Here is a 12766-nt window from a genome sequence, read left to right as displayed (position 1 = left end):
GGTGCTGCTCTGCCCAGCCCTTTCTCTGCAGAGTCTCTGTGAGCCAGCTCAGACTCTCAGGGCCTGTCCCTGGCCTCCCCAAGCCCAGGGAATTCTGCCCATCCGCCTTCCCATGGCTGGGACAGGTACAGAGGGCTTTAAACAAGCAGTGTTTTCAAAAAGCTCAGTGATTAATGACATTAAACTGTGAAAGCTGCAGGGTAACACCTTGGCTTAGAAAATTCCTGAAATCACCTGCAACTAAAGCAACAGACTAATTTAAAAGCAGTGCTTTGGTCACGTTCTGGAACACATCGTGCTGCACGTCAGCCCCTCCTGACACCCCGGTGACATTTGAGTCCCATTCTTTTCCAGTATCTCACATCAACAGGTATTTTGTTATCCTCTGCTCCCAGAGGACTTCTAGGAATTGCTGTCTTGAAGTTATCTCTCGGAATCTCTTAACGACATTTCCAAATACCATCGAGAGGAAAAGAAATGAACGAATCCCATCATGGCTGAAAATGAAATCAGAACTGGGCAGAGCTGGGACCTGCTCCATCCCTCCCTGGCAACTCAGGGCTAAGAAAAAGCTGCCTAAAGTTTGGCTTAAACTGGACTGGATTCACAGGGCAGAATTTACAGCTCAGCCAGCCCAAGCGAAACATCACAAATAGAGGCAAAATGCATGCAAAAGACAATCAACAGCAAACGTTTTAATTAGAGGAAAATCGCTTTTAAGTAAGCAAATGATTGTGATGTCATCACACTGACACAGCCTGCACCTCAGTGTCCCCAGCTTGGTGACAAAAATGATAAATCACTGGGATATGGGGTATAGCCACTGGGTGGGACTGGAGGGAGAGCTTTTCATCAAAAGCGATTTAAAAGGTGATTTAGAAAAGAAAGGACCCAAGGGAAACTCAACAGCAACTTGAGGAAGGTAAGATGAATTAAAAAAGAAATTATCAGAAAAAGCAGAAAGGGATACAGAAGAGATACAGAACCCTTTTTTTTTTTTTTTTTAGAACTTTGGTCTAACGCATCATTGGAAGAAAATCCATTTCCTGGAGCAGCCACTGACCCCACTCCCCAAGAAATAATGTAAATATAATGGCTATGAGACTAAATAAATAGAAATAATGGCTATTTTAGACACTTGGTGCAGGTTTCAGTAAATCTTCTTTTCTGATCAGAAGATGGGAGTTGCAGATATCCTCGACCTGACTGAGCTTCTGATGAGAGAGAAGCTGGGAAAGTCTCTACCCAAAAAAAAAAAAAAAAAAAAAAAAAAAGTATATATATATATATATATATGTGTGTGTGTGTGTGTGTATATGTGTGTGTGTGTGTGTGTATATATATATAAAAAAATATATATATAATATATACACACACACACACACACAGAGCTTATGTTAAGGAGGCAACTCCAATAATTGGATTGACCAAGTGATTTTCCTACTATAAATGGGAAATAGAGGCTGCTTGGCAGATAAAGTGATTTGCATTTCTCCTAAGTGAGTTAACTCATAAACCCCACAACATAAAGCTGTGAATGGGATTTCAAACTTTCTTCTAAAACCTCTTCCAAGACCAAGAGATGGAGTTTTGCTCTAAATGCCACCAGAGGGGCTCAGCCTGCTCAGTGAGGAGGCAGCCCGAGGGCTGCACGGGCTCTGCAGAGCTGCGGAGCCGCTGCTGCTCAAAGAGCCAAAGGGATCTGGGCCCTGCGCCGCAACAGGCGCCAAGCGCTGAGAGGTGCCCAGGACACGCTGATCCATCAGGACACACACACACACGTTCCTGCCATGGCCAGGATTCCTCCCAGCAGCGTCCTGGGCAGGTCCTGCTGCGGTGATGGGGCCCAGGGCCCCCCAGAGCTTCCTCCTGCCCTTGGGGACAGCCTGCAGTGCCCCAGAGCTCCTCATCCAGCCAGGCACTCACCCCGAGCGCTCCTGGGGAAGGAAACTCCGCATCCCCGCCGTGGTGCAGGGACTCGGTGCTGGGAGAGCCACTTCACTGCCCACGAGTGAGAAACGTCACCCTCTGTTTGCACTGCTTCCAAAAGAACGCTGGAAAAAGATGCTCAGGCCTTTTCCTCCCCTCACCTGCTCCAAGCCCGACTTGCAGCAGAGAACCCCCTCAAAGGCCTGACTGCAATGATTTCATCCACAAACAGCTGGTGCATAAATACGGATCTCCCGGCTGGTGTTGGCAATTTCAGCAATTCAAAAGCCAAAACGTGGATCCTTGGAATGGCAGGGCTGCCTTAAGGAGTGAAACCCCCTCATCCCTCCCCCTTCACGCACAAAAAAACCTCAAAGCAGAGCTGGGAGCCGTAAAAGCAAAGCCAAGAGCCCCGTTTAGGAAAGCAGCAGTTCCAAGGGGATCTGCGGTGATGTCACGGCCTGAGTCACAGGTTCCTGAGGAAGTGGCAACACCTACGGAATTACTGGATAAGAGTCAGCCTTGGAAGCACGAAATGAAAATAAAGACGCTCACAGACAAAGCAAAAACCTCAAGGAAAATGATGCCTGCTTTAGAGAATCCCTCCCTGCTAATTTGAGGGAAGTCTGTCACTGGAAATGAGCGTGGGTGTCACCGAGAGCCCTGCTCAGGGAGGCTGCAGCGCTGGGGTGTGGGGACACAAGGAAAAAAGAAAAGAAAGAGGAAAGGACACCAAAACTCATCAAAACCCAGAGTCCAAATGCTTTCAGAGCAGCAGACATGGAAGCTTCCTTCCCTCCTTCCCTCCTTCCCACTGAGGAAACAATTCCAGCAGCTCTGCTCCCGGCAGCTTCAGCCAGCGCTGGTTTCATCTGCGAAGCAAAAACATTCCAGCAATGAGACTCCATTGAGAGATGAGTGGAGACCGTCAGGAGACCAAAAGAGAAATTAAGGCAAAAAACTATAGATCTGCAGCTTAATGCATCCCCTTTGGTACTTCCGTAGTGCAGAACAGTATCTCACTAACAAACCAAACAATGAATCATTCTGCTGAGATCCTGCAAAAGCCCAGAGTCCCAGTGCCAAAGACTGAATTTCTGCATGCTCAGACTACCGAAGCAGCAGCCCACAGCCAAGGAATGCAAGAACAGAAAGTAACTAGATGGGAGAGAAGGGAAATGACAAGGAATCAATTTCACTGATTTGGATTTGATTTGGTTTTGATTCGGAGCAGCAGAGCGCTGTACCGTGGCTCCTGTCCCTTCCTGTCAGCTCATCACAGTATTTTGTTAAGAAGCAATCTGACGTTTTTTACATTTGAATGAACGGCCCGTGTGCATGTGGCCTTGACTGCAGGGACAAAGCCCACTGTGCTTCCTATCAGTGTCCCACACCAACAGCCAGGCACAGAGCAGAAGGAAGCAGGCATCCTGAGAGCTGGAGGTGATGGATGGCAGGAGTGTGTGCTCCCTGCCAGCCAGGAAACACAAGCCAGGTTGGTTTTAAACTCCTGATTGTCCTTTCTCTCCCTAAACCCAAGGAGCTCCAGTAGCAAGGGGGCACTGGCTGGATTAAGCAGAAAGAACCTGTGCTGGTTAAGTTCTGACAAATAACTGCTGGGTGCTGAAAAATTTACCCCAGATAATTCCACTGTGTTTGAGAGAGTGCTGTGGTTGACTCACAACAGGCTGATATTATAATTAGTGAGGCTGCAATTAGAGCTTGAGCCTAAATATGGCTGGAGCATCCTCATGCTGGGGTGAGATCATCTGGACTGGGAAATGAGGTGAAAAAATTGCTGCCCAAAGACAAGGAATAGCTGAAGGTTCTTAGAGCACATCACTGCCACTCCAGCTTAGTGCTGCTCATCCTTCTGGGAGGAGCTTCAGCCTGGTTAAAACAATCCGCCCGTGACCCATGGCAGGGATCCCTTTGCAAGCTGGACTGGCTGAAAGGATGAGGATTGCTGGGTGTCAGGAAAAGGGGAGTCACAGCCTGGTTATCAACCCTTCAACATGGCAACAAAACAATCCTCTGACCCAGGATAACTGAGAGTAAAGCCCAGAGAGATTCTTGATAGGTTCTTGATAAAAGTGAAATGAGAGAGGGGGGAAAAAAAAAAAAGTCAATAAACTGTTAGGGTTGTTTTTGGTTTTTTTACTTCCAAACCAGCCAAGTGTTGCACAGGTAAGAAAATGAACTTTCCAGAAATGATTCTACTGGAAAGCTGAAGAGGCAACAGAGAGGGCAGGTCCAGATGAATTTCTAACCTGAAGCATCACCCGTGTGGTGTTTTGAGGCTCTGGAGAAGGCCCAGGCAGCTGCAAGGGAAGGAGAGCTGGAAATGGGACAGGTAGGCTGGGTTTTCATGGGTTAGGAATTTATACCCTGGCACAGTCCAAAGTCCTCCTGGTCTAGTATTTCTGCCTTTTAAAACAGTTCATCCAGGTGCTCTGCAAGAGCAAAGGTGCACGAGAGGCTCTGGAAGGAAAGTTTCATCCTGGCAGGATATGCACGAGCACATCAGCTGCACTGAAAATGGAATAAAATGTAAAAAAAAAAGGAATTGATGGAGCCAAATGGCAGCAGGCTGGAGACAACTTCCAGACTCTGCTTCTTATGAAGTCAGCTAAAATTTCCCATGTTGCAAATACTTCTTTAACGGCTCTCTTTGGAGTATAAAACGCTTATTTGTTTCTAAGGAAAGCCTTGCAGTTATTGCAAAGAGAAATTCAAAATTTGGCAGTAAAATCCCAACACTGAGCTGCTCCTGCTCTCTTTTCCTGCGTGCACCCTGAATGCAAAGTCCCAGAGCAGCAGTGCCTGAGCCAGGGACACCAGGAATGGCCTGAAGCATGTGGGAGGAGCAGCCAGGCTGGGACTGTGCCAGCTTGAAATGGATTTTCTTCTCCAGGAATGTGAGCAATCCTTCCTATTCCCACAAGAATCGAGAGCTGGGACTCACTGGAACCCTTAGAATTTGGTTGTACTTCGAAGAGGAACTCAATAAAAATAAATTCATGGATTCTATGAGAGGCAGAGCATCCTTGATCACCTCACCCATCGCTAGCCTCGACGAGAATCCTGCACAGCGAAGTCTGCTCCCCAAAACCATCTCAGAACCTCACTGTGTTTATGGGGTGGCTGGAAAAAGGGGAGGAAACTCAGAGGGGGACTGGGAGCTCCAGAGCAGTGTGAGGATGGGCTGGGGTAACCCTTGGACTCGACCTGAAGGGTCTTTTCCAACCAAATGCTTCTCTGCTTCCATCACCAATCCCAGCTGTGCCAGTTAACAGATACTCAGGAAGAATCTGAGAGGGAGAAACAAGTGTTATCACAGGATTCCATAGCGCCAAGCTCAGAAATAAACCCCATTTCAGTGGGTTTTCTAAATAAGAGCACAAGTGAAAAACTAAAGTGCTTCTAGATGGCAGTCACTCAATTTTGCTCAAGTACTTCTGTTGCGTCTGAGGTGAGCAGCCAGAATTGACACAAAGAAACAAGAGCAGAGTCATTTAATGTTAGGGGCTGGAAAGGACCTTTAAGGTGATGCAGTGCCACCCCCTGCCATGGGCAGGGACAGGCAGAAAGTGGGATAAGGATACCAAAGATGACAAAATGAGAATTTTCGTTTACCTCACTGGGCTTCTCTGAGGACACAGGGAAGAGAAAATGTTTTTCCAAGCTCAAACTCAATGATTTCAAGGTGTGGAACAGTCACTGCAGTTTCCTTTGCTGTGCCAAAACACCTCCAGTGCTGCTGCCTTCCACTGAAGCAGAATCTCTTTAGTTCTTGGGAGCCATCAGCTTCCTGGGAATGGAACTCCTGTGGTTCCTTCTCAATCTGGGCTGTCATGGATGTTCCTCCATGGATCCCTGTGGCATTCTCAGCTGTGCCTTCCTCCCTTACACATCCCAGTGCTGAAGGCTTCAGACTCAGAGGAGCCACTTCAGGAAGGGTTCTGGCCATGGCTGTGGTGGCACTGGGAGAGCTCCCTGAGGGAAATCCCTTCCCCATGGTCCAGGTTCCAAGGAGGAAAACTTCCATTTGAGAATCTCAGATTCCTCACTCTGATGGATCTCGTAACAAACTGTAAACCTCAGCCAGCAAAACACGCTGCAGGGGTGATACTGAGGCAAAATTCCAGCTGGCAGAAGTGTGGAATCACAACAGAAGCTGTCATTCCGGGAGTTTCCTTAATGCTCAAGTCCAGAAGTGGCATCAGAGCTCTCCACTGAGATCTTCTGGCAGAATTAAAAGTCCCCAGATGAGGCATGGGGGTGTCACAGCTGCAGGCTGCCATAAAATGCCAGCATATTCCTATTAGATAATTCAGGAATATGAGCAGGATTCTCTGAGGCTGCTCATTCCCTCTTCCAGCAGATTTGGTTCACACCTGAAAAGCCCTGCCTGGGTTCTCCAGTGAAAGTTCAGGTTCTTCACTGTTTACTGTTTAAATTTACTGTTTAAAAGGAACCATAAATAGCATTTTATGAACTGCTGACTGGCACTAATGGAGAGAATTGAGTATTTTTCTCTTCAGTGGTGCCATGGTGGGAGAGCTCCTGGCAGCACAAATGACATTAAAATCCCAGTTCCTCCATGAAGAAAGGGAAATTTAGCTTGTCCCATGGAACAGCAAGTGCAGAAATCCTGCACTGAGTGCACACAAGGCAGCAAATAAATGTGTTTATCTGCCATTAGCATTTGAATGTACATTCATTCCTTCACTGGGACGGATTCTCGGGATTCCTCACTCAGTAAAGGCCCAGAAATTCAGTAAAAGGCAAAGAAGAACAATTCTGCTTCACGAGGAGAAAGGAAAGAACATTTCAGTCAGACAAGGGAAGTTGTTCCCAGTCAGAGGGAAGTGTTTGTGCACCTCAGGGACATGTGGGAAGCACATGGCCAGAGAGAGCTGGCTGGCACTGCAGCGGGGAGCTGAGGAAACGGGGCAGAAACCTGAGCTCTGAACCCTCCTGCTCCCCTGCACTGGCACCTCCCAAGCTGAGTTTTGGTAGCTACAACAATTATTAACGTTCACCAGGAAGATGTGCAGCTTTCAAGTCTTAGATAACCCCGAAGTGCAGAGCTGCTCACGCTGCACGGTCAGCAGCTCCAGAAGATAAGAAAAGCTGATTATTCCTTTTAAACTCTCCTGGCACCAACCCACGGCACCAGCTGGACTGTGGCATGGCTAAAAACATGGCTGCAAAGTCATGATGGGTTTAAACTGCTTTAAAAATGTAGATTTCGGGGTTTCAATCTCAGTCTTCAGTGCCTGACCACCAAGAGATTACTTGCTCTGATTGCCAGCTATGATTTCCAAAATATATTGCATTCATATATAATTTTATATTACACTGAAGTTACTTAAGCTAGGCATTCCCCTAGGTAAGAAATAATGTAAATATTATGACTATGAGAATAAATAAATAGAAATAATGGCTATTTTAGACAATAATGCCTATTTTAGACACTTGGTGCAAACCTCAGCAGGTTTCACTAAATCTTCTTTTCTCATCAGAAGATGGGACTTGCAGATATCCTTGACCTGACTGAACTTCTGATGTGAGAGAAGCTGGGAAAGTCTCTACAAAAAATAAAATCTTCAGAGGTCATGCTAAGGAAGGAACTCAAATAATTGGATTGACTGAGTAATTTTCATAATATAAATGGGAAATAGAGGCTGCTTGGCAGATAAAGTGATTTGCATTTTTCCTAAGTGAGTTAACTCATAAACCCCACAATATAAAGCTATGAAAGGGATTTCAAATTTCCTTCTAAAACCTATTCCAAGTTAAGACCAACAGATTCAACTTTGCAGTAATGTATTTTGATATTTTAAGACTCCTTTTTCCTCAAGCAATGTTTTTAAACTCAAGGGTTCTCAAACTCCTCTTTATGTTCAGCCACAATCTCTGAAGCCATTTGAGAAAATCAAACGAACCAAAAATGAAAAGAGAATTGCTCTTTTTGAACACCTGCACACTTCTGCATGACCACACCCAAGAACAGCAAAGTCAGAGAACAAATTTCTCATTTTAGTGAATTTCCCTTCATGTTTTGACTGAATCAAAGACCCACCACCCCCTAGAGCAATTTTTTTACCATATAACAGAGTCTTCCCTGAGCTTCAGAGGAGCCTCATCATGATAAAAATGCATTTTGGTCTTTCCTGGGCAAAAAAATCAGTCAAACCACTTTGTTTCCACGGCATGAAAAGATGGGGTCTTTACAGGGAATAACAATTCCATGGACACATGCAGAACAACTGCACTGAAGTTCATGTTTGCAAATAATTCCTGTGGTGCAGGCAGCGGCTTCAGGTCCTTGTCCACTCCTGCCTACCTTTAAAGATTAAATTTAACTCCCAAGAGAAGAAATCATCAATGATCAATCTTTGATGAAATGATCAATCTTCACAAATTCCAACAAAGTGCCCCAAATCTGAGAGAGGTGAAAAAAAGCCATTCAGAAATGCTGCCTGGACATGGCCATTGATAAGCAAAATAAAACCTGGCCCAAACCAACCACCCAAATTTACTTAAGCAGCATTTTTTAATATGTAAGCCATATTTAGAAACTTAAAAAAAACCCAAACCAAACCAAAAAGAGAGAGAGAGAGAGAGAGAGAGACCAGGTTTAAATATAAGCGCATTGCTCCAGTTATTTACACAATAAAAATGAAAACATGGTGAGTTCTGTCCACAGGAGACTGCTTTGAAAGTGAAGTTATTCGTGGCAAAACGTGGGTTCTGTTTGTTTGTCTTTCCAGCAGTCAGGAGGGGTAAAGCAATCATTAACTCCTCAAAGCAGAGATAAAAGGCAGGGCTGCAGTCCAGAGCATCCTCCTCCTCCTCCTCCTCCGCACCTGATTTCAAACAGTTTCATCATCACTCATGTCCCAGATCTGCAACAAAAAAAAAAAAAAAGGAATTTTAGCTTGTGGAGTTGAAATATGCTCTTAAAACACTCTTAAAAATTCACATTGCTGTCAAAAAGAAATTTATAAATAGCATTTTATGGACTGTTGACTAGCACCAGTGGAGCTTTACAGAAAATTCAGTATTTTTCCTCTTCTGTTAACAACCTACACACCAATAATCATTTGTCATCTTGGAGGTATTTTTAACGTTTACTTTTCAGCATTTGTCACTTTGGCTATTTGGCATTTATTGCCATTTACAGATGATAAATAAATTTGGCTATTTGGTATTTTTTGTCACTTACAGTCAGATCAATCCCCAGACATTTTGGGTTGGTTTGCTGACTCATGGGCACGCACTTCATGTGAGTAATCACTTCTAATAAACAGCTCATTTTACTAAACACTGCACAAAAACTTCTAGACATCCATGAAGAATTAATTGGTCATTTTACACTTAAATATTAGATCTCATAAACAGCAGCCTAAGGACAAGGAGTTCTATGGAAATTTGTACCTTTCTGCTGCTTAGAGAAGAATTAAACTAAACCACTTTTTTTCTGCAGTATAACACAATTGTGCTTTTACTTTCTGACTTGCCCTTGGCCAATAAGTGGTTACAGAGTGGGGAAAAAGTGAGTATTTTCACAGAATATCGAGGTGTCCCTGAGAACATGCTGAGGTGGAGCGAGAGAAATTCAGAGCAGGGATCTGCAGAGCACTTTGGGAGGATATTCTCAATGTATCCTCCAAGATTTTTCTTCCTGAGAAACAGGGATGCTCCTAAAACACTTCTGCTGATGTTTCAGACGTTTAGCTCGTGGCAAAGATCCTCTTTCCAGCCGGCAGGGTTTAAGCTCAGGACTAACGTGGGTACTCAGCTGAGATTTAATACCAATAGCTGGATTTAATACCAGTGACACCGAGTGTACAACACATAAAACTGCGCCTGGGACTGGGAGCATTTCAAACTTGCCTGAATTATCTGCAACGCTTGTGGGGTGTGCAGATGACACATGACAAGAGGTTTGGACGAGAAGCACAGAAATGCCGTTTTTCCAGAGCACACAGCCCCCAGAAATCCCTCGCTGGCCACGGCCTGACCAAAGGAGCAGCAGCATTTCTGCATCCCAGGGGAAATCAAATCCAGTTCCTTTGTTCCAAAACACAACTTGTGTGTCAGCATCAAGTGGCCAGCTGAGTTATTCTCTCATTTTACATCCTGACCACTAAAATATATCAACTGCCCCCCGGTAGCAGAGCACGAACGGTTATTTAGGCTGTAAATTCTTCAGGGCACAAAGCAGTATTTTACATGCGCACAGTGCCTGGGACAATGGGGCACTGTTCTCACCGCACTGGGTAGACAAATAAAAAATACAAATAACCCCTTTTCTATACAGGCAACAATGCTTATTGACTTACAGCTTTAATAAACCCTTACAGGAAAAAAAAAAAACAACAAAACCTGACCATTTCTGGAATTTAAAAATGTTCTGAGGAAAGCTCTTCGAATCCCACCTATGGAAACACATAAAATCAAACATTTCCCTGCAGTGCTATGAGCTGTGTAAAAGGAAAGCTCTGAATGGCAAGATCTGCTCCATTCCTAGATGCAGCACAAAATGGTGGTGTAAATCCTTCTGGAAAATACTGGAGGAACAGTTTGTTTACAAAAGGGGAAAAAAAGTTTTCATCCTGCCCTAGATGAGCAGCTCGGAGCTTGCCAAGGCAAACACAAATGTCCAGCTCGCCAGTCAGGGTCAAGGATGTGGAAAATAAATACAAAACCCAAAATCTTTAAATAGAGTTTAGGGGATGATTCAAGGCAGGGAAAAGCAGAAATCCCAAGTTCAGACAGTGCCCCTAGCGCAGAGCCTGACAACAAAGCCCACAGACTGCAGTCCTGACAAGGAAATTCTCTCCTCTCTAAAGCACAGCTCCTTCCTAGGAAACGTTAAAAAAAAAAAACCACAACAAAAACACAACACAAAACAAAACAAAAAACCACAAACAAACAAAAAACCAAAAAAACCCCAAACACAAACAAACAAACAAAAAAACCCCACCAAACAAAATTTCACAGAAACCACTGAAAATGAGGTTCCCAGGTATTTAACCAACACTCAAACATCCTGGATGGAGGAGGATGATTTTTAGATGTTTTAAAAGACAGTTTACACTCCATGCAATCTCAGAGCAGTCAGAACCATCAAACCATAGAACGGCTTGGGCTGAAAGGGACTCACAGCTCATTTTATTCCATGGCCAGGGACACCTTCCACTAATCCCAAATTCAACTTGGCCTCGGACACTTCCAAAATTCCAGCACAGCATTTTGTGCCCAATTCACAAAGGTTTACAAAGAACAAAGCAGTGGTGTCTTGACAAAGCACATGCAGGGGGAAGAGGAAAACACAAAACAAAAGGGGAAAAATTCAATACAGAAGTTAACAATTGCAAATTACCTTCAAGAAAACAAGCTCCACGGGATTGTGCAAAGGAGGTTGTGTGAAATAATGACAGCTAAATTATCACAGGCTCCAGACTAAGAGCAATAGATGCTTTCAAAAAAAGGCATTTACGCTTTAATAGATGACGACTACGCAAACTCTGGGGATTACTTCCAAAGACTGAACCTTTTAAGAGAGGAAATAAAATACAGAAAGCCGAGGAAGACAATGTGTGAAATGACTGTCAAAAGAGTCCGATTTCCAAACCGAGATGTGAATTCGGATTTTTTTCACATCTCCTCTGTCCTGCAGCACACCTGGGTGAGGCAAACCCAAACACAGCTACGGGCAAAGACAGGAGCAGTCAGAAAATGGGGAGATAGTGAAGCAGCTGTCAGCCCCACCCCAGCCTGCACAAACCTGGGCAGATTATCCGAATGCACCTGTTCCTTCAAATACCTGCTTTTAGAGTCAAACTCCTTTGGAGAGCTTCTTAAATTTCACATGCAAATTGTGCCTCTTCAGCAGAAGAGAAGGATTCCCACACTTGTTTTCTGGCAAGTCCAACCATTATTTTTATTAATAATAGGAAGAATGAGGAGGGGGAAAGCCGACAAATTCCCACTGATTGACTTTCCAGAGCTCTGGATTGTGCGTTCAATAAATCCAATGGAATTGAGATGTTTGCCTTTCCTCCCCACCACATTAACAACTGGTAAACTGAACTTCCACAACAACAGCTCCGAAATCGGTGCTCACCAACCCAGGCTTTGCATCTGCAAATTAACATCTGTGATTCCAACAGATAACCACTGTTTATCTCGTAAATAAACCTGCAAGAATAGAAATGGACCTTGAGGGGATTCTGAGAAGTTTCTCGCCTCCAAACCAACCGAGCAAGCTCCACTCGTGTTGCTTGCTACACACAACTGAGATGACTCTACTGACACGTGGACCAAAACACGCTGCCCAGGAGGACCTGGAGGAGATTTTTTTTTTTTTTTTAGGCAAACCACAGGATTTGCTGCGTTATAAACACTTCAAATATGGTGAGGGGTAAGGAGTAAAATTCTGAAGGCTGAAAACGAAATGTTTCGAACAGCACAGCTGGGGATCACATGAGAATACGGCTTCACAGAGTCATTATCAAATTTCAGACTAGGATTTAGAAACAATCAGGATTTTTAATGGAAAGAGAACACGTTCAAGCAACTTTTTGCTATTTTACAGCAATAAAATGTGAGTTTTTTGATGGATATGAGGTGAGTCCCATTTAGCTCTGTGCTTTACCACAGAGAGGACACATCAGGGTTTTGGGCAGCCTAAATCACTTTACAAAGTGGATATCTGGCTAAAAATCCCCCTGAAGTGACCCGGCCAGAGCAGGCTGCGTGAACACCTGTGGGACCTGCTCCATCCCTGCCTGCACCTCAGCACCAGCCCCAAAAACAAAAC

The 12766-nt window shown here is 44.5% G+C and overlaps 1 protein-coding gene across 2 annotated transcripts in view; it reads right to left on the bottom strand.

The window, feature by feature from the left end:
* Positions 1-7248: 7248 nt before the first annotated feature.
* The window catches only part of ATG7 (autophagy related 7), a 75163-nt gene continuing 69645 nt past the window's right edge, over positions 7249-12766 (bottom strand). For both annotated transcript variants that reach the window (XM_040076259.2, XM_040076260.2), the window contains exon 19: positions 7249-8843. In XM_040076259.2, the coding sequence (XP_039932193.1) occupies positions 8811-8843 (33 nt within the window). In that variant the 3' untranslated portion in view covers positions 7249-8810. The remainder of the gene's footprint in view (positions 8844-12766) is intronic.

This window comes from Hirundo rustica, chromosome 12 (assembly GCF_015227805.2).
Source record: "Hirundo rustica isolate bHirRus1 chromosome 12, bHirRus1.pri.v3, whole genome shotgun sequence".
Classification (NCBI taxonomy): Eukaryota; Metazoa; Chordata; class Aves; order Passeriformes; family Hirundinidae; genus Hirundo; species Hirundo rustica.
The sequence above is the reverse complement of the archived record's forward strand: the minus strand, read 5'-3'. Positions and strand labels throughout refer to the sequence as shown.